The sequence below is a fragment of the Rhinolophus sinicus genome, linkage group LG18 (assembly GCF_036562045.2).
Source record: "Rhinolophus sinicus isolate RSC01 linkage group LG18, ASM3656204v1, whole genome shotgun sequence".
Classification (NCBI taxonomy): Eukaryota; Metazoa; Chordata; class Mammalia; order Chiroptera; family Rhinolophidae; genus Rhinolophus; species Rhinolophus sinicus.
In genome coordinates, this window is record NC_133767.1 from 2,894,718 (window position 1) to 2,916,379 (window position 21,662).

The window sequence follows — 21,662 nt, forward strand, 5'->3', positions numbered from 1 at the left end:
GGGAAACATGGTAATTACAAAGAGAAAAGGTGCCTTTACAGAGGTGAATACCACCTTTTCAAATGGGATAAAACAGTATCACTGGTGCTGGACAAAACAGCTTCACATACCTTCTGATGCGACGCAGTGAGAAAGACACAACACTGCCCTTCTAGAACTCCTGCTAAAAATGTTTCACACGAACACAATCACGAAGCAAGAGCCAGAAATACAAATTTTGAGGGACCTTCTGCAAGACAACTGGCTTAGACATGTCAAAAATGTCATCGTCATGCAGAAAAGGCTGGGGCACCATTCTAGATTAAAGGAAATGAAGAAGTCACGACAACTAAGTGTAACGCATGACCCTCAGTTGGATTTTGGATTTAAAGAAAACAATGGCTATGAAGAGAATTATTGAAGGAGGTGAGGAATTTTGACGGTGGCTATATGTCAGGCAACTATATGGTTTCAGTGTCAGTCAGACTTCTCGTGTGGTAAGTCTACTATGGTTACGGGAGGGGAGGGCTTGGATCTCAGCGCATGCGAGCTCCGCTGCTTACGGAGACTTCTGTGGTATCTGTGGGCGACCCAGTGTCAGCGGCTGATTCTTACATAACTCAGTGGGGGCGGGGCCTCAAATGTGGCAAAATGTTAACAATGGATAAATCTTAAAAAAATAAAGTCTGAAGCTGTGCAAGAGGTTGTGTGTGTGTGTGTGTGTGTGTGTGTGTGAATGAAAAAGAACTAGGACACTACATCTGAGAGCTTGTGAGTGTGGGGGAGAGAGTAAGTGGGAAGGAGTAAAATCTCTTTCAGGAAGTCTGAGAAAGAGGGAGACTGGGCAAAAGAAAAACGTGGGGGTAGGCAGCGCACCTACTATTCCAGGCCCAGTGGGCTCTAGGCCATCCCTGAGGTCCCTCGGGGTGTCTCAGAGTCACTGACCTGCTCGGATGCAGCCCAGGGTCGCCAGCCACCACTCAGGCACTCGAGGCAGAATCAGGAGCAGCCGGTCCCCCGGCTTCAGGCCACAAGTGTGTGTGAGGACGTTGGCTGTGCGGCAGGTCAAGTCTGTCACTTCCCCGAAACTCCACTTCACCTCATCTCCGCGGGCATTCACCCACCACAGCGCTGGGTTTGGCCCTCTCCTGCCCTCCTGGGCAAGAGCATACACCATGCGTTACTACTTCCTGCTGCAAAGGCAAAGGGCACACATTTCCCCACCCCACTGCCATGGTCACACTCCATCTGAAAGCCGAGAGAAGTTAGGGGTTGGGTGTGATCTGACCAACTTCTGGTCTGCGGAAGCCACCTCCTCTGAAGTCACTTCAAACCATGAAGTGTCACCAATTGAAGACTTAAGGCTCCATTCCCCCATGTTCTGTCTTAGTTCCAGATAGAAGGTGGGTGCCTCTCTGTGCCTCAGTTTTCTCATCTATGAAATGGGGACAACAATACTCCCTAGAAAGTAGTGAAGTCTAAATGAGTTATTGAAATGGGCAACGTGTATATATAACAGTGTAGGTGCTCACTAAATAGCACTCTTATTATAATTGCTACACAATAAAATGGAAGAGGTCAGTTTAGTTTCTGAATAGTCTGGGGAATTGACTTTTAAAATTAAGTGACCTCTAGAGGTGAGATCAACAAGAAGACAGATTGGAAAGCGCCTGGCCCCCTGGAGAAACATCAAGTAAACCACACACTAAAACCACACGCTTTGTAGGAGCTCTTGAAACAGTCAGGGCTGTACAGCGACCAAATGCCCAAACAGTAAATGCTGTGCTCAGAATGACAGGAAATTTTGGTGCTTCTGCTCACTTTTGCACCCGCCCCCCCCCCGCCCCCCATGTGTTGCCGTGCGCTTAGGAGGAAGCCTTCTCGGGATGGAAGGAAAAGAGTGAAACTTGTTTGCAACATTCTGGCTTATCTGAGAGCTGCCTGGGGGCTTGGGGCTTAGATGTGGATGGTGGCACAGGCTGAGTATTGGGTTGGAGGGATCTGAGTACCAGCGTACACGGGTACACTCACCGATCTATACCCAGGCTTCAAAAGAATGTATCACGGTTACTCTGAAGATCCAGAAGTGAACACTTTTTGCATACGTTTAATTGAGAAGCAACATGGATCGTGCCACGAATAGTTAGATAAATTGGGATACGCTTGTTTTTAGACGAGAGGTGGCAACCTCCAGGCCTCCAGGGGCCAGGCAAGTAGCATAAACAAGAGAAACCTGCCAGGTTCCTCGGGAGCAAACTGGAGAGCCACGTACCTTCCAGTACCTCCCAGCCAGCAGCGATCCCGCGGCAATCCTGTCTGCCGCCATACAGGAGAGACCATGCAGTGCTATGAGGTGCGATTTTACAAAAGCAACCCCTCAGCCTCACCTGAACTGCTTCCTGCACCCTGCTGCCTTGTCTGCAGGAGGCCTGCCAGTGTCAGAGCGCCCCCATTCCCAGTGCCTGTCTACAGCCCATCCAGGGGACGCGCACGGCCCAGGGCTGAAACACAGCTGAGTCCCAGCCAAGCGCTGGCTTCTGCCTTGCGCTGGTTGTGCTGCTGTGCAGGACGGTCCGTGCGTTCAGATTCATTCACCGAACATGTAACGTGCCGGGCATGTTCCACACGCTGGGGGCTACGATACAACTGTTCACAAAACAGTAGCAATTCCACGACCTCATGAGACTGACAATCTAGTGTTCGTGATACCACATGTGTCTGAGAATCACCCAGCTTGCAGACTGTGAATCCTGGGGAGGACTCTTTTATGGGATGGTGGGACAGAAGTTGACTAGTATCAGAGGACACTGTTATTAATATTTATGTAAAATTAACAGAATTCAATTCAGGATCCACGAAACCTAGACCCACTGGCTCAAGGCAATCTAGGCAGCCATGACTATTGGGTACATAGTCATGTACCCTGGAACGTTGGACAATATTCAGTGTCTTTGGGCCAATGGGCCAGGACAGAGACAGCTATCACAGGACAATGACATTCAGCTGTTGTTGTTTCTAAGATTTGTGGTTAATACCTATTTGACAATAGTTATTGTGCAATGTTTATTATTAAATTGCATCAGAGGTTGGTAGGAACAGTTCGCTCCTGCCATGATTTTTGCCAAAACAAACAGAAGTTAATATTACAAGTGCTGTGCCCCTCTCTCCTACAACAGGAAGTGGGGACCGTGCTACCTGCAGAGGGAGAGGGAAGAGCTGTGTGTTTTGTTTGCCTGTCTAAGTCTATTATTTAGAATAGAACTTGGCACATGTTAGATGTTTGCCAACTCTTAGCTGAATGAATGAATGAGTGAATGACTGACTGAATGAATGTAGCATCAAAGGGTCAGAATGAATGCGATTGGGCCTGGATGTGACCTCTGGCGAGTAGATATGGGAAGCTGCGCCAGGCAGCAATTGAAGGTGTGTGTAATAGCCTAGGAGCCTAGACTAACATAGGGTTTAATTTCCAAGAATACTCAGGGCTTGTAAATTGGTGGCCTGGAAGAGTGAGTGTATTCCACCCCGGGGTCCACGTCGTGTGGCTTACAAAGCCCTTTCTTTTGTTCTATTAGGTTGGTGCAAACGTAATTGCAGTTTAAGAGGTTAAAAATAATTGCAAAAAACCGCAATTACGTTTGCACCAACCTAATACTATAATGAACTCTTAGCCCACACACACACACACACACTCACACACACACAGAAGATTTCACATAAAAATGTTGCGTTTCTAACTTACAGTAAAGTGTGTTGAAATGTGAGTCCCAGTAAATTCTATCACTTTGTGATGGTTTGGGTGGCGGTTAATTAGGCCATGCACCGGTGTCTGGGTGACGCTTGTTAGGCTGTAAGGGTAGGTCCAGGAAGCCAGAGGGAACCGAAGTGGCATGGCCTCTGGAGCGTCTTTACTAGGTGGCAGTGGCGGGACCTATGGTGCTTGTAAGGCAGGTTTCGAAATTAATTTGTTCATAGATATTTGTTGAAGGGCTTTCAGGTACCGGGCACCGTGGGTCTGTTACTAGAGGGACACAAATCACAATGAAGGCAATGGCCAAGTGAAAACAGACAGATCAGAAAGTGTTGTGAGAAGGAAAAGTAATGGGATCGGGGGTGCTGGCGGTGGGAGACATTTGGAGAAGTGGAGGAACCGCCCGTGACCGATAGTGATGCTATGAAACCCAGTGAAGCCTGGCCTTCCACAGGGGAGCGTGTGCTGGGTGGTTATCTCCGTGGGTCGACGTGGGAACTAACTAATAAAAACGTGAGGCAGATAAATGCGGAAAAGAGTGAAGGCGTCACTTCCTCCTCTCTGCCTCCTCCCTCTCTGGCCCATCTCCTGGTCCAGGAAGTCCTGATCATCCTCATCAGATTCCTGGGCTGGGCAGTACTGAAAGTCAGCTTATAGGAAGAGATGGTTCAGCATCCTCAGATTGTGAGACCCGGTGGAATAACTGGATTTTAGAATTAGACAGCCTGGACCCAAATCCCGCTCCTTTACTTACTAGGTGTGTGATTTCGTAGGTTATGTAAAACCCTTGGGACCTCAGTTTCCTCATCTGGAAAATGGGGGAGATAAAGGGGCCCATCCAGTCAGACTATTAAATGGAAAATGCTTGACATGGCATATACAAAATGCTCCTTTTAAACGAAGGCTCTGTGTTCCTTGGAGTTATTAAGGAAATTCAGAGACAGGGAACGAGAGGTGGGGAGGAACTACCCATGAAAGGCATAGAAACCTTGACTGCTAACATATGATTGCACGTCAATGGAAACCCCAAAATGGCACCGACTGTCCGACTCCATCTCAGGTGTATTCTCTCTTTGTACAAAGACAGTGATTGATGATTTTCACACTGTGGACGTCACCAGCTGGGACTTAGTAGCCAGAACACTGCCCATCATCTACCCCAACTCTTAGTGTCACCGCCATTCCCCTCTTGGGAAAAAGCAAACTGAGCCCTTGGTCTTTCCTGTAGAGACATGTAAGCTCTAGAGGCTGCAGGGACTGGTTTCTCTGGATATAGCCTAAAGCCACGCTCAAGTAGGCAGCTGGCAGGAAGGACTCTAGCTGACTTGCTCCCCTCACAGGAAGAGGGATGAAGTGACCGAGCAATATGTGTCAGATGCTGTCATGTACAATCAGGGGCCCGTCCCTTCCCTTGGGATGTGGCCTGAGGTCAATCCCAAGTTTGATGGGATGAATTCTGCTGAGACTCACCATCCCATTACTTGAAGTAAGAATTCAGACTAACATGAGAACTTGCCCTTGGGCTCACTGATCTGACTGTGTACCAGACACTTTCCCCTGCTATCTTGTTTCTTAAATGACATGATCCCGGCAACACAGAGAAAACCACTGAGGCTCGGAGAAGTGAAGAAGCGGCCAGGCTGGGAAGGAACCCCCAAACATAAGCTTCTCCCACCACCCTGGGGAGCGGAGGCAGAAGCCACACTGTGCCCCTCAGCCTGCGAGGAGCGAGATGAGGCCCGCGAGGCCTGTCCCGCTCTCCCCCCGTCACAGCGGCTGCCTCACCTTCTCCATCTGGGTCCAGTAGTCGAACACATCCCTCGCAAAGTTAAATTCCTCGGGGTTATAGTCGTCACTCCATCTCGGGGTTCCAGCGTCCGACAAAGACTGGTAGTGCAAGTACCGAGGTGCAGGGCGGAAGCCACGGCAGGACGTGTGGATGCCCCAGAGGGCCCGGGACCTCAGCAGCCACTGCATGGGGGAGCAGTCTCCGGGAGCAGGCACAGAAGTCTCAGGTCCTCACCTGCCTCGGGAAGAGATGGCCGATAGGTTGGTCACGGAGTGGGCGGGACTGTCCTCCGCACAAGGAAAGCCCATGTCTGGTTAACTGCTGGAACGGTCGCTTTGGTGCAGCTCCCCGGAATTTGGAAGGCACAACTCACTGATTTAGGATTTAGGATGTCTCTTCCCAGCTGAGGAACCACAAGGCAGGGAGCTTTGGGGAGGGACTCTAGCTACTAGCTGAGGCTGACACACAGTCCCGAGGGTCTTCTCCTTCTTTGCGCCCCCTGGGATTTAAGCTCAGGAGGGCAGTCACATGGCCAGCCCCTTGGTGGTAGAAACGACTCGCCACTGTGAAAGCCCTGCCCCCCATGCCTGCCCCGCTCCGGAGATCTCTCTCCCTGGTGAGCCCCGCCCTGCGGTTCTCCTGAAAGCTGTTCTGTCTTCAGATCACCTTAGCCCCCCGCCCCACGTTGACTGGTCCAGGGTTGAGCAGTCGTTGCCCACGATTTTCAAATCCAGACTGGCCTCATCATAATGTCTCCCCCCATGGTTTTGTGTGTGAGCTTGTTGCCCGAGTGTGCAGGCAGCCCAGCCCGTCTCTGGTGGCAGCCAGGAAATGCCCGTTTCGGAACTGTCGCTGGTTATACCTGTCGTGTGGAGGTAACTGCCCTGCATGAAACAAGAATGATGTGCAGAGACGTTGGCCTGAGAGCATCTCAGAGACATTCAGATTGCCAGGGCGTGGGCTTCCTGAGAGCCTCTGCACCTGTACCCCTCGCTGGTTAGTATCCCACCCGGATTCTGGGAGCCACAATGTTTCCTGCTGGAGACTAGGTTTCAGTCACTTGACATGATAAGGGCACCATCCTCAGGACCGATGAGGCTAATATCACAGCGCCTTCCCTACTGGACGGGGTCCTGGCCTCAGGGTCTTCCCCAGGATGGCGTTCTAGGCAGCCATCACCAATCCATCAGTGCTGAGCCGTAAAAATTAAACTCCTTTGCCACAGCAGGTCCCAACAAACACCCCTAACACGGGAGCAGAACCTGCATCTACTAGGGGCTTTCTTGAAGTTTGATTGTCAGAATTGGCTTCAGCTAGCACTCTCTTTCCGTGAGAATGTGGGCTGAAGGAAAGCCCTCACAAATAGCTGTGAGATTTAAGCCTTTTGTTGCCGCAGATGGTTCAGACTCCTTTCGCCTCAGTTTCAGCAGTCAGATAATTCGTTTTGACAGGACGCCCATCGAATGGATCAGTAAAACGTGACTCGGTTTGTTTCCAGGTGGTTTAGAGCCATACTAACCTAACCCCGTTAATCCTGTTGCTGTCCCCAGAACCCTGCTATGGATTCCTAGCAGGAAAGCCACTGCCAAATACATAATTGGGTTACTGTCAGCAGAAAAGAGGAGAGATACGTGCAAAGTTCATCCCTTAGAGTTCGCTTGTCAGTGTGAGTCCTTGGGCCATGTGAACTAAAACGTGTCCCTTTCCTGTTGGTGCTTGTCGGTCAACGGTGCCATCTTTTATGTTACAGAGCACGGTTGGGCAAGAAAGACCCTGAGATACCAGCTGGTCCAGACCTGCCCCTCAAACGTATTCCCTTTGGCCCTCCATTTTCGGAGGGAAAAAAAAATGAATTGCCAGCATGTAACGTGGGGGATTTCATTTTAAAGTCTTGAATTGAATGAAGGTTTATCTTGAACACTTAGAAGGTCCGGCAATATTGGGCCTGTATTTCAGCCTGGCAGCCACTGGCTGGAGCTGAGAATTGTCTGCTTCATTTAAATAAATTAGAAGTTCTGATGTTAAATGACAGGGCGTCCACCACTTCACACCTACCTGCTTCTCCACTTACTGTACCTGTCCAGCGCCTGTGGACAATTGAGCTTAAACACCCTGATGTAGGCCAACGTCCTAAGAGGGACCAGATTGCCCCCAAAGTTTCCAGGCGAGTTTAGTAGTAGAGCTGGTTCTAGAAGCCTGCCTTTCCTGCTATTTTTCCCCAACACATACGTCCCTCTACAGGCGGATTTAAGCCAGAATACCAGATTCCGTTGCTACTTTTATACACAGGTGTGTGAATAACCTCAGCACCTTCCATAAAGTACCCAAGGGTTATGCGAACAACCCCTCAATAAGTGGCTAAAGACCAAAACAAAAAGGAGAGAACAAACAAGGAAATGGCACCTCCTTAAAATTCCTATGTTGAAATGCTAACACATCTCTCTTAATCAAGTAAATAGAGGTGTTTTTGGCATTATTTTACACATGTGCTTGCAGTTGTATGCTCCCAGGAGAGGCCCAACACAGCACACGGCCGAGGAAGACGGTGGCGGCTGCAAACATCCCCTTCTGGGCCAAACGCACAGCTTCACAGTCCAGCCCATTCCCTCAGCACCTACCTGACTCCGGGGAGTTTTCCTAACCTCTCTCTAAAACATGGCAATATTCACAGCACCTGCGTCCCAAAGTGGTGGTGAAGAATGAATGAGGTCCTGACCACAGATGGAAGCGCAGACTCAGCACAGATGAGAATGCCACATCTGGGCGTGATTGTGAATTCATACTCTCTCTGGGGAAACTGGCACGGAGTATTTAGGCGTCACCAAAAGAAATGGCTGCTCACCCTTTGGAGTTGGAGGTCTCACGCCAAGGAGCAGGGGTAGCTTTCTGGACGTGGACGCCACAGGGCCCCGCGTCCACACTAATCTGTAGGACGCTGATGTCCCAGTGTGTTTGTTAAGAGGGCTCCATGTCAGAGATACCCGTCTTTATGTGTCTGTCTCTGTCTCGTTATAAAATCTTTATAACTATCAATTTCTGCATCTATAGTTATGCCCATATGTATAGCCATAGCAGTATCTGCCACTATCTCTAATGACATCATGTCTCTATCTGTATTTATAACTATATCGCTCTCCATATCACTACAGATAACTATTGATATTTGTAACTATATCTGAAACTACATCTGTGTCTCTTATTTCTATATGTATACCTTTTCCTCACAATAATGCCCGATACGTTGGTACTCAACAAAATAAAAGATGCTTCCCTTTTTGTCATAATTCAGAAAACTGGAAGATGGAAATTGGGGAGAGAAAATCCAGTGTGCCCACAGAATGTCACAATAACAGATAAATCTATTTTTCATTCATCAGATATTTATTGTGGACCTACTATGTGCCACATAGGGGTTTAGATACCATCAGAGATTAATTAGACTGCCAGCGTCACCACCCTCTAAGGCCATCTTATGACACAGGTTTAAAGAACAGCCTTCTGAAGTACTTTGGTCAGTTTGACGCGTGACTCTGAGAGGTAGCTAGACTCATACTCTATGCCCGGGTACAAAGTGCCTCTAACAGTTCCTGCATCAGATCTTTGATTTCACATGTTTGGGCAGAAAAGAGCTATTTATTTCATGAGACGACACACTCCGCGTATCCTAGGGGAACCTAGAGTTCCGGAGCTCCACCGCCTACCAGCTGGGCAAACTTGGCCCTCTTCCTGCCTGTGAACTTGGAGGCACAGGAATAACACATACCCCCCCGGCTTCCCACAAGAAGGAGTGACAGGATCTACATAAATCACTTCGCCAGCATTGTGTATAATAAGGCTCCATACATGTTGAGGTGCCCGCTGACACCCAGCAAATTCTGAAGCCGACCGCCTAGTTAGATATTTTAAAAAACATTTTCTTTAAATGAAAGCCACTCCCTTTATGCGATGTGAACCCACTTCTGCATAGTGGAGTTTTCTTTCAAATAGTCATCTTCTGGGCCTCTTTAACTCCGCTCTGTACCCTCTGCCCACCGCCTACCCCACGCAGAGCTGCCAAACCTTAACTTGACCACCTTCTATGTACCAGCCACTCTGCTAGGCATATCAAATATCAATGTCGCCATCCTCCTTTTGCAGTTAAGGAAATAAAGTTACAGAGAAGAGACTTGCCCAAGCAAGGACGGTCAACCTGTAAGTTGGTTTGACCAGAACTTGAAAGTAGACTTTCAGATTTTAAGTTCAGGGCTCTATATATACTTACCCCCCTACACACACACACACACACACACACACACACACACACACACACACACACACACACACACAGGCTGTCATTTGCCTGTCACTCGCCTCCGTCTTACCTGGTACTGTCTGGGAAACCGTTGGTGAAAGTGTTCTTGGATTGGTAGAGAAAGGACAATTCTGTGCCTTCAGTTCTCTCCGGTCAGCAGTTTTCAGGAATAGCTCCTGGCCACAGATGGGGGCAGAGAACTTGGCAGGGATTTGATGATTCAGAAGGGAGAAGACAGAGAAAACAGGTTAGAAAGCAATCACCAGCCTCTGTGGAAATAATCAGAAAAACAAACTATAATGAGATCGCCTCTGGCTCTCGGGGGATGAATTGCGGTGTAAATGAACAAACCATCGAAGGGAGCAGGTTCTCTGTTGCTCCCCTTTCCCAGCCCCGTGCTGCTAGTGTTTTCATTTCAATGAAAGCCTAGTGGCTCGTAGTGAGAGCCTGTGTTCTGGAGGCAGAAAGATTGGAGTGTAAGCCTCAGGTCTGCCACCTGTTTGACCTTCACAGACCTCCTTTCTCTGCACTTCAGTTTCCTGATTTGTAAAATGGTGATGGCACCTGTCTCCTGTTTTGTTGTTGTCATTGTTAGGATTCGATGAAATGATTCGTGAAAGGCATGTAGCGCAGTGTTTGGCGTAATCAGCGCTGGATGTTTCTATTCATTTGGGAGCCTCAGTGGAAGTTAGGGTTTTTGAACCCCAAAGTCTTGAGCTTAAATTCTGGCTTAACCACTTAGGAGATGACCCATGTGCAAACCATTTACCTATTCGAACCTTGGGCTTCTCATCTGAAAAATGGAGGAGTTGAGGTCATTAACAGGGTTTGTCCCGTGGGATCTCTGAAAGGATTGCGTGGTGGAAAGCCTGTCGACTACCTACGCCGGAAATGTAGACGCTGAGTTGACATTGTTACTGCACCGAATAAGCCTGGATTGTCACAGGTACTGGCTTGTATGGTTAGTTTTCTACTAGAGTGTTTGGGGGTGCAGCTGGGGGGAGTGCCAGTAGCCTGGCCCAACTTCCCCAGTACCTTTTGCCTCCCAACCTCCACTGAACCAGGCAGAGGACGACCTGTGTTCAGAGTCACCACCACAGGCCACTGGCCACACCTGCCAGGGCAGAGGGGCAAGCCTGGCTTCTAGAGCTGGGTCTGGCTGTCGCCGGGTGATTCATTCATGAGAAATCTCTAGCTCAGAAGAGGCTTTCAGTTTTTGGAGAGGACTGGGTGAGAAGGCAGGGCTTGTTGACTGGCCACAGGACGCTAAAGATGAAACACCAAAAGTATCAAAGTAAAACCAAACCAAACCAAAAACCCTGTTGTTCAAGCAGAAGAAGCAGTCACTTTTGAGAAGAGAATGGGGACAGGAAGGAAAGTCCATGTGACACTCCCTGGAGCTCAGTGGCCTCCCGTGTGGAGCTGTGACATCAGCGTTGGGTCAAGAAGACAGGTAGCCGGGGTTTCAGTCTGGCTTGTACCCGTTGCCAGTTCTGTGGCCTTGAGCAGGCTTCTTGTCCTTTTGTACCTCAGTTTTCTCATCTCTAGCAATGGGCATATGGGAGAGACAGTAGAACTCTCTGAAGACTTTATGCACTTTTTCTGTGTTCATCTCGAAGCCTCTCTTGCAGTTAGAGTGAGGCCATTGGCATCCCGTTCTGGTCCGTGAACTCCTGGCAGAAGTGACACAAGTCACTTCTGGTCTAGAGCATTTACGGGCAGGCGTGAGTTTCCTGTGCTCTCTTCCCCTGACTCAGTAGCCCTGAAAACCACGTGTGGAAATGGTCACATCAAAATGTGGCAGAGACTCCATCAGCTTAGCTCTCTGGGTGATTTTGTACAGCCTGGTCTCCTGTCAGCCTGAACACTTTCCACCCGTTACCCTCCTTCATCCTCTAATAAACCTATGGTGTATTCCTGCCTGCATTCCATAGCTATTTCATGAGCACCCTCTAGGTACGGATATAGCTGTGGACGTGTCAGGCAAGGTTACTGCTCCCAAGGAGTTTATTATGTTCCCACGATAGGGAGGCAGAAGACAACAAGCAGAAGGCAAGTAGATAGGCAAGAGGATTTAAAACGGAAACTAGAACAAGGTCATATACTAGTGTGACTGGGGCGGGGGGAGCCATGGGAAAAGCGTTGCAAGCTGGAGGCAGAGCAAGCACACAGTCTTGAGGCTGACATTTTCAAGGAATAGACGAGAGCTGGGGTGGCAGAGTACTGAGGGAGGGGGAGAGAGAGGAGAGGTTCAGACACAGGCAGGAGACAGACCACACAGGAACTTTCTGGCCGTAATAAGGAGTTTGGATTCTGTACGAAGTGCAATGGGGAGCCTTGAGAGGGTTGTTAAGAGGAAAGAGACATGATCCAATCAAGTAACTCGTTTCCTGGGTGACTTAGTTTTGAAACACAGCAATACAGGAAGGTGAGGCCTTCAGAAAAGAAATGGCCAGATTTGTATTTCAGAGAGCTCGCTGGCAGTTCTGTGGAGAAGGGAGTCTAAATGGTAAGAATGGATGTGGGTCTGCCCCTTAGGAGATATTGCTGTGGTCTCAGCAAGTAACAATGGCAGCTTGGACGACACTGATGGCAATAAAGGTGGGACAGGTGGTGGATGTGGGATGCCTCTGAGATACCATTAGGAGGACTTCCTGACAGTCCGGCTAGAGGAAATGAAGAAAGAGGGGCCTTGAGGCCGAGTCTTAGGCTTTTGGCTTCTGCAGCGACATATGTCATAGGTCATGTTTTATGTCTAGAAACTGATGCTGACACGATTCCCTAGCACGTTCAAGGTCTCAAAGGCTGTAGAAGGCAAGGACAGGACTTGGAGCCATAGGCTGCCCTGCTCAAGCCTCCTGACCATATTCTCCTTCTGTCCCACCTGCCACCCTTCTCCATCGCTGATTTCCAACTTCTTCCACCAAAGGAATAGATATGAGTTGTTCAGCTGAGGCCTGTCTGGTCCTGGGTACTGGATGGGAGGGCCTCCCACTGTCTTTTTTTTTTTTTCTTCTTCTGTATTATCAATTTTTTATTTTTATTTTTTTTTTATTAGTTTCAGGTGTACAAAACAATATTAGTTAGACATTTGCACCCCTCACAAAGTGATAACCCTCCCTCCCCCAATCTACTACCTCCCTGACCTCATAGAATGCTGTGACAATTCTATGGTCTCTAACATTACCTGGGCAACCTCCACCCTAGGAGAAAATAGACAAATTCTTCGGTTCTGAAATTGAGGACACTGCAAAATCTCAGTGCGGTTTTATCTTTCACCAAGTGACAAGAATTCATCAGTGCGTCCCCCAGTCATTTCAGATCCAATATTGCACGGACTTGTGGGCGAACCATTAGAACTGATGTTTGGAAGACACTCATACATCCTCACATGGAAAATATGCACAGTGCTTTCCAGATGGCAGCGGTTATTGTTTTTTTAAAACAGAGACTCTAGAGGCAAATGGGGAGACCTGAAATTCTTGTCTCACCAAGTATTAGGTTACACAGATCCTTGGAAAATTACTGCTATGCGTGTTTTATTTTCACCTGAAAATAAGAATAATGGTACCTGCCTAGCATTGATAAGAGAATTAAAGGGGATAATACATGTAGTCTGCTTAGAACAGTGCCTGGCATATTGTAAGAGTATTGTTATTGAAGGGCAATGGGAAGAGAGAAGAAATAATTGCTTCGTAAGGACCTCTTGTTTGAAGGATTTTATAAACAACCTCATTTATACGTGTATTACTGCGTCATCATAGGTATTTTTTTTTTCATTATAGAGGTGAATAAATTGAGACTCAGATATTTTTCATGACTGAAAAATATTGACTCAAATTTAATGAATGTTGATTATGTTCTAGGTACTGTGACAAGCCGTTTACATGTATTATGTCATGTAATATAAACATTGTGTGGAAGGTACTATCATTACTACCGTTTTACCAATGAGAATATTGATGCTCAGAAACTCTAAGCTTCTGGCCCAACATCACACAGCCAGGAAATGGCGGAAACATCAATCGAATCAAGGTCCACCTGCCTATAAATCTTTGGCTCTTGGTCACCATATTTATTCACCGGTGCAGGTTTGTTTTGGGAATAATGTCCAACTCAAACAAACCAGAATTTTTTGCTAATCCGTTGTTTTGATTTCTGGTGCCAACCTCTCCTGACTCTAAGTGCAAAGAGCTCTGAAGCAGAGCAAAGCCGAGTTTGGAGCTTGTACGTTGATTACAATGCAAAATGCTCTCCTGGCCTGGGAACTCCTAACATGTATTATCACAAAATAGCGTTTATGGGAGGGCAATTCATGTTTTCAGTTGAATTAAAGTGTACATACTCACAATTCCTATAGGTGGGTGGCAGAGGTTAATCAAATCATTCACAAGTAGGATATAATTACAGAACTCTCACTCTAAGTAATGGAGTAGTATCTCCCATAGCACCAGCTTTCTGACAGATACCAACTATAAACCCTGGGCAAAACATAAAAAACAATCCCAGAATGTACTAGTGAGTGACCAAAAGCTGTCAGGAGATGGAGGGAGTCTACCTTTGGAGGAAATGAACAGCACTGAGTGAGCTTCAAGAAAGAGAGAGCCAGAGAAGGGAATCCTAAAATTCTATGTGTACATTTTGCCCAAATTTATGGCTGTTCCGCCAGCTACACAGACTCCTTTCAGCCTCAGGCTAAAAGAACTGACAAGTGGCTGTTTCTGGGAACTGCAGAGGGGACAGAGTTTGGAGTTTGAGTATGGCCAAGTTAAAACAAGCAAGCAAAACCAACCAACAAAATAAGTACGCTTCAGAAAAACAGAACAAAATCCAGAATCGCTACAACATGTTATAGACAATGTTCAGCATAAAATTCAAAATTACTAGACACACAAAGGAACAGGAAAACATGACCCATTTCCATGAGAAAAAGGACATCAATAGAGAACATTAATGTTCTAATGACCCATATCTGGGATTTGTAGACAAGGAATTTAGTAACTGTGCTATACCTTTAATAACTACGCTCAGGAACTAAAGTCAAATATGCTCATAACGAACGAAATAAAAACATTTAGCAAGGAAATGTAAATTATTATTATGATGTTTTTTTTTTAGTTGAGAATCTTTAACTGAAAAATACATTACCTGAAAGTGAAGATTCACTGAATGGTGGCCTTTACACCATCAGATTGGAAATCACTGAGGAACTTCCCAAAGGAGGATGCTTTTCTTCTGGGCATAACCTGCACAACCCTGGGCGACAGCCTCAGTGACAAAAACTGGGTAGATCCGAAGGAGGACAAAACTACCTGAGTGTTAATCAGGAAATGGAAGGTGATACCTGGATCATTACCAGTGGGTTGGGCATAGAAATAAAGGAAACGAGATAGCAAGCCTGACCAGAATGGGCAGGGCAAGGAATGAGGCCCTTTTCTGTACCTCTCAACACAACACGACATCCCAGCGGCCGCTGAATGTGCCCAAGGAGGTAGGCGTGGCGGTGAGCCTTTATTGTAAGTCTTTCGGAAACAAAACAAACCCCTGTCAAAAGTACACGGTTCTATTGATTCCACCCCAGATACTTTCTATCCCTAAAAATGGAAGGGGGGGGGGGAATGCAATCAGTGGGATTCTTACCTGCTGAATTTTCTCCATACCATTCCCCACCACTTATCTTATTCTGTATTTTGCTTGTCTTAATTATTGTCTGCTTAATTGTCATCTTCCCACTCCTACAGCGAACTGGAATGTGAGTTCCGAGAGGGAGGGAATTTTCTTTGTTAAAGCTGTATCCTCCCTGGGTAAGACAATACCAGTACTAGAAATCACTAATAAATGTTGAATAAATGAATGCAAGGCCTCGGCATCCCCCCCCCCCCCGGTGGAGAAACCGGATATTGTCTACATGCAGTTGAGCTTTGTTTTCCGTTTGCTTCCTTCTTGGTTCCGTGGGCCTGGGAATCTTGCGGGAGGTGGGGGTATCCGATCCAGAACACACCTTTATCCTGACAACTGAGCCTTATCAGGTCACTTCTCGGGTCTTGCTCTGCCCAAGAAGGCCATCTCTAGAAGGAAATGGAGAACTTGGAGATCAGGTAGTCTGATGCAAGCAAGAATCCCGGTAGTGACGGGGAGCTCACTACCTCCTAAGCAGCCCACAGCCCTAGGGGGAAGATGTCATTTTCAGTAAATTCTGAGGTTGTTGAAGCTGAGATCTGCCTTCATGCCACGTGCCCTCGCTGTTCCTAAGTGGGTCCTGGAGCCATGCAGACTCCTGATGCCCATCCAGGTCCTTGGGTGTCTCATCCTGGGCTCCTTGGGAAGTGAATACTCCTGGGCTTTTTGCCCTCCCAAGTGACCAAGACCAGGCAGGACGGCCAGCTCCTGAACACCAGGAGAGCATCTGCCTTTTAGGGGAGTGAAATGCTGACTGCGATGCTGACCCATGAGCATAAGTCAGGACTATCGTCATGGACACTTCTGGGGAGATGAAGAAAGGATCTGAGAGACAGTGAGTTCTCTTATAGGCAGAGGCCAGAGGAGGCTCCACTGGGGTGAAAGTCATTCTGACGGTAAATTTAATCTAATCCAATATCTCCAAAATATTATCAATTCAACACGTCCACATGTCATCAATATAAAAACCATTAATGAAATTTTAAAAAAGAAAGAATGGTATCATGGTGGTTGGGTTAGTAGGGAACCATTCATTGAGACAGGGTCCCTCGAGGGAAGGACGGCAAGTTCTAGTTTGGACATGCTGACAGGCATGTAGATGAGCTCTTTCCCTTGAAGTAGCATTTTGGGTTTCTTCGGATAAATACCCAGAAGTGGGATTACTGGGTCCTTCTTTGTCTCTTGTTACAGCCTTTATTTTAAAGTCTGTTTTGTCTGGTATAAGTATTGCTACCCCAACTTTTTTAGTTTTTGGGTTTTTGTGGGTGTTTTTTAAATTTCCATTTTCATGACATAACTTTTTTCATTTCTTTACTTTCTGTCTGTGTGGGTCTTTCAATCTGAAGTGAGTTTCTTGTAGGCAGTATATGTAAGGGGTTTGTTTTCTTATCCACTCAGCCCCCCTATGTCTTTTGATTGGAGAATTTAATCCATTTACATTGAAAGTAATTGTTGATAGATATGTAGTTATTGCCATTTTATTATTCATAATTTTTATTTTTTTTTCCATCTTAAAGAAACCCCTCTAACATTCCTTGTAATACTGGTTTGGTGGTGAGGAACTCCTTTAGCTTTTTCTTGTCTGGGAAGCTCTTTATCTGTCCTCAGTGCTAAATGACAGCCTTGCTGGGCAGAGTATCCTTGATTATAGGTCCTAGCTTTTCATCATGTTTAATATTTTGTGTCAGTGGCTTCTGGCCTGCAAAGTTTCTGTTGAGAAATCAGCTGACAATCTTATGGAGGCTCCCTTATAAGTTACTAGTTGCCTTTTTCTTGCTGCTTTTAGGATTCTCTCTTTGTCTTTAACCTGTGCCATTTTAATTATAATATGTCTTGGTATCAGCCTGTTTGGGTTCATCTTGTTTGGGACTCTCTGCACTTCCTGGACTTCACAGTTTCTTTCCTTCACCAGTTTAGGAAAGTTTTCAGTCATTGTTTCTTCAAATAGGTTCTCAATCCCTTGCTTTCTCTCTTCTCCTTCTGGTACCCCATTATGAGAATGTTGTTACGCTTGATGTCGTCCCAGAGGTCTCTTCAACTCTCCTCATTTATTTGGATTCTTTTTTTTCTTTTTGTTGTTCTGGTTGGGTGTTTTCTGCTACCTTGTTTTACAAATCGCTGATTCAATCCTCTGCTTCATCTAGTCTGTTTGTAATTCCTTTCAGTGTATTCTTCTTTTCAGTCATTCTTCACTCCTGACTGGTTCTTATTTATGGTTTCTGTGTCCTTTTTTATGCTTGCTATCTCTTTGTTGAAGTTCTTACTGAGTTCCTTGAGCATCCTTATAACCACTGTTTTGAACTCTGTCTCTGGTAGGTTGCTTGCCTACATTTCATGTAGTTCTTTTTCTGGAGTTTTCTCATGTGCTTTCATTTGGGACGTATTAATATTTCTTTGTTTCCTCATTTTGGCTTCCTCTCTCTGTATGTTTCTATGTATCAGGTAGATCTTCTGTGTCTCCCAGTCTTGGCCAAGTGGACTTATGTAGTAGATGCCCTGTGGGGCCCTGGCACAGACTGCCTGGTCACCTGCTCTGGGTGCTCCAGGAGTGTCCCCTATGTGAGTTATGTGTGCCTTCCTGTTATAGTTGAGCCTTGATTGCTATTGGCACATGAGTGGGTGGGATTGACCCTCAGGCTGACTGGCTGTGGGGTTTGGCCACGTCCACAGCTTATGGGCTGCTGTGCAGTGTAGGGGTGGGGTGCATTACCCTACTGAGTGGGATTTGCTCCAGTGGGCTCTGCTGCCTGCTGAGACTGCCCTTTGGGTGTGACACTTGTGGGGCTAATTGGGTGGTGCTCTGATGTGCTCTGAAGCCAACCTCCAAGTACCTTGGTTCTGGAACCTCTTGGGAGGGGCTCTGGTGCAGGCCCAGGTCACCCACTGCCTGTGACCAGCTGGGGACCACCTGGTAGGAGCTACAACGTGATCCATGGTTGTTCACTGCCTGTGCTAAACCTGGAGGCATGTGGGAGAGGACACGCTGTGAACTGAGGATGGCTGCTACCAGTGCTGGGCCTGGGGTATCTCTGCAAAAAGCCAGGACACTGCCACCTGCCTGCTCTGTTAAGTTTCAGCTCCTAATAAAACCTTGTGCAGTACACAAGTCGGGTGAGGCAGGGTCTTAGTGAGTCAGTAGAGTGGAAAGATTATGGTCACCAAGTTAGTATAGACTCTGGTTTGGTGCCAGTGCTGAGCCTGGAGCGACTCAGCAAAAGTCTCAGAGCACACAGAGGCCATTCGCCCCCAGCTGGGGTCTGTCGGACTCTGATAGTTTTCTGAGAATATGCAATGCCAGCGGGGCTGGCTGCTTGTGAGAAAGGGCCTCTGGCATTGGGGGAGTTGGGTGGGGCGGGGTCCCAGCTGAGTCAGCAGGGCGGGGCTGTGGAGCTCACCTGACCAATCAGATTCAGATTTGGCCGTAAGCGTAGGGGGCGGGCTCAACACAGGGAAGATGGCTCCCAGCTGGCTCTATAGGAGGACCTCTCACAGGGAAATGGCGACTGTCCTCCAGCCGTTGCTCTGAAGCCACACACCTCAGGCTGCCCCGAGTCACTGTCCCCTCACCGGAGCCCAAGGTGAGTCACTGGGAGCGAGTGAGTCTGCACGCGGGCCGTTTAAGAGGTTGTCTGGGTTTCCTGCCACCTTCCGTCTCACCTGGACGGTCGGAATCCCCAGTGTTTTTCACAGCCAGGTGTTGTGGGGGCTCCTCTTCGTGGTACCAGTGCTCTGGGCTGGGGAGCCTGGCGTGGGGCTGGGGCCCCTCACTCCTCCGGGGGGAACCTCCTCGGCCGAGATATCCCTCCTGGTCCTCAGCCGCCACATGCAGGTGTGGGACCCGTTTTGCATCTGCCCCACGTAGGGCCAACTCGGCGTCGTGGCTTCTTCATATCTCAGTTATAAAACTTCTGTTCAGCCAGACTTCAGATGGTTCTCAAGGTTGATTGTTCCGTAATTCAGTTGTAATTTTAATGTGTTCACGGAAGGAAGCAGGCACAGTGTTTACTCCGCCATCTTGGGTCCTTCCTCCACACTGTTCTTTCTGGTTCTGTTTGGTCCCATCCCTTCCGTTGTCTGTAATCTTGCCCCATTCTTACTGTAATGTCTCTCAAACGTCAGTCGGGTGCCTCACCTTTGTTTTCTTTATTTTCTTTCGTTTTGCTATAACCATGCTGTGGGGGCAGAGCCCCAGAAAGTAGTTTCCAGGCTCTCGGCCTCACGTGGAGGAGTGCTGGCTCGGGTAGTAGATGGCCGTCAGCTGTGGCTGATTGGCCGTCAGCTGTAGCCAGTTAGCCAATTAGCCGCTAATGTAACTGCTGCGGCTACGGAGGAGAGAGGAAAGAGAGGAAGAATGGGGGCTAGCAAGAAGATGGCGGCTGGGCTGGCAAGTGTGGATGGCGGTTTGCGGACAGTGTGGATCCAGCCTCCAGTGAGAGTATAGTGCCGCCAGAGAGAATATAGTGGTATGACTCCCCTATCTATGGCTCCGTGGGTGTTCCTTTTTGGCCTCACCATATCCTGCGTTATGTGGGGAGCGGGAGCAGAGACCCCGCAGGCCTCCCTGCACGACACATGCACAATTACCTGTAGTCTTATTTACTCAATATTTTCCTTTACATTGATTCCCTTAAAAATTAAAAGAAAAACAAAATATATATTAATCATCCAAATGAAACTCCACACCACTACCGTAATTAAGAAACTAATTTTAATTGCCACGATGGAAGAAACTGAAAATAAGTACCATGAAAGCACAAATTGTTGTCTTTAAACATGTCATGCAGGGTGTCATGTGGGGTGGCCTGTGGGGTCTCTGCTCCCGCTCCCCACATAAGAACGCAGGACATGGTGAGGCCAAAAAGGAACACCCACGCTGCCATAGGTAGGGGAGTCACACCACTATAGTCTCGCTGGCAGCTGGGTTGGAGACACAGAAAGCTGGAGCCACACTGTCTGCAACCCACCATTCTAACTGCAATTCGAGCTTGCGAGCTCAGCCACCATCTCCTTGCTAGCCCCCATTTTCTGCTAACGTAGCCGCGGCAGTTGTATTAGTGGCCAATGGCTCACTGGTTACAGCTGACGGCCAACTATCCACAGCTGATGGCCATCCACTCACAGTTGTTGGCCACTTACTACCCGAGTGAGCACCCCTCTATGTGAGGCCGAGAGCCTGGAAACTGCACTCCTGGCTCTGTCCCCACAGGTTGCCTGCCCGTGTTTGAGACTAGCCTGGGTCTCTGTTAAAAATGGGAATTAAGCTTTCGTCAGTTACTTATTATGATGATGACATTGTGTAACAAACAATTCCGGCCTCTCGGTGGCTTCCACCAGCGCACAGGTGTTTGTCTCACACACCAGCAGGTTGTCTGGGGGGCTCAGCTTTAGGCTGTATGTTGGGGTTATGTCTGCACCATGAGGGTTTCCTTCTGGCACCAGTGCCTCTCCAGATCAAGTCGCTATGTAAGCACATTCAAAACCTCTGCTTGCATCCTGCTGACGTTCTGTTGGCCAAAGCCAGTTATAGGACCATGCTTGAACTCATGGCGTAAAGGACTGTATTCCTGCCTCCAGTAGGGCTTGGGTGGGGGCAGTGGGTGAGCAGAGGGTGAAAATTTGCTGAGTAACAAACTCTACCATGAAGGGAAAAAAGGCACAGAAGTAGCAAACCTCTAATTGACTTGATTGAAGCAACTGGGAAAAGGCTCTTGAACCCCCTCATAATTTATGTCCTAGTGGCGAGCTGCCTCTGGTTCTGAACCAAATCGGGGTTCTTTTACCAGGGAACAAAACGGTGTGCAGACGGTGTTGGCAATGGCCATTGGGTAGGTGTATTTGTCTGCTAGGACTGCTGTAACACAATACCGTACTCTGGGTGGTTTAAACAACAAACATTTATTTCCTCCCAGTTCCGGGAGCTGGAGACCCAAGATCAAAGTGCTGGCAGTGTTGGTTTCTCGTGCAGGTGGCCATTCTCTGGCTGCCTCTGTGTGTATGCACCCCTTGTGTCTCTTTGTGTGTCCTAATCTCCTTATCAGGACACACCAGCCAGACTGGATCAGAGCCCTCCCTGATAACCTTGTTTTAACTTAATCCCCTGTTGGAAAGCGCTGTCTGCAAACACAGTCCCCTTCTGAGATCCTGGGGATTAGGGCTGCAGCATGTGAAATTTG

General features: G+C 47.8%; 3 protein-coding genes across 5 annotated transcripts in view; 2 read left to right on the plus strand and 1 right to left on the minus strand.

Annotated features, from left to right (window-relative positions):
- Positions 1-15,095, minus strand: part of LOC109458176 (acyl-CoA synthetase medium chain family member 1) — a 34,466-nt gene extending 19,371 nt beyond the window's left edge. Inside the window, exons 1-4 of one of the 3 annotated variants that reach the window (XM_074323128.1) lie at positions 14,959-15,095; positions 9,881-10,010; positions 5,516-5,753; positions 925-1,135 (exon numbers count right to left, since the gene is read on the minus strand). In XM_074323128.1, the coding sequence (XP_074179229.1) occupies positions 925-1,135; positions 5,516-5,707 (403 nt within the window). In that variant the 5' untranslated portion in view covers positions 5,708-5,753; positions 9,881-10,010; positions 14,959-15,095. Of the gene's footprint in view, positions 1-924; positions 1,136-5,515; positions 5,758-9,880; positions 10,080-14,958 lie in introns of those variants that run through there. The other 2 variants (XM_074323129.1, XM_074323130.1) reach the window with 2 other exon arrangements.
- Positions 1-21,662, plus strand: part of THUMPD1 (THUMP domain 1 NAT10 acetyltransferase adaptor) — a 99,607-nt gene that overhangs the window by 55,542 nt on the left and 22,403 nt on the right. The window lies entirely within an intron of this gene.
- PDILT (protein disulfide isomerase like, testis expressed) overlaps positions 18,943-21,662 on the plus strand; it is a 53,295-nt gene continuing 50,575 nt past the window's right edge. Inside the window, exon 1 of the mRNA XM_074323125.1 lies at positions 18,943-19,067. The gene's annotated coding sequence lies outside the window, so the exon portion shown is untranslated. The remainder of the gene's footprint in view (positions 19,068-21,662) is intronic.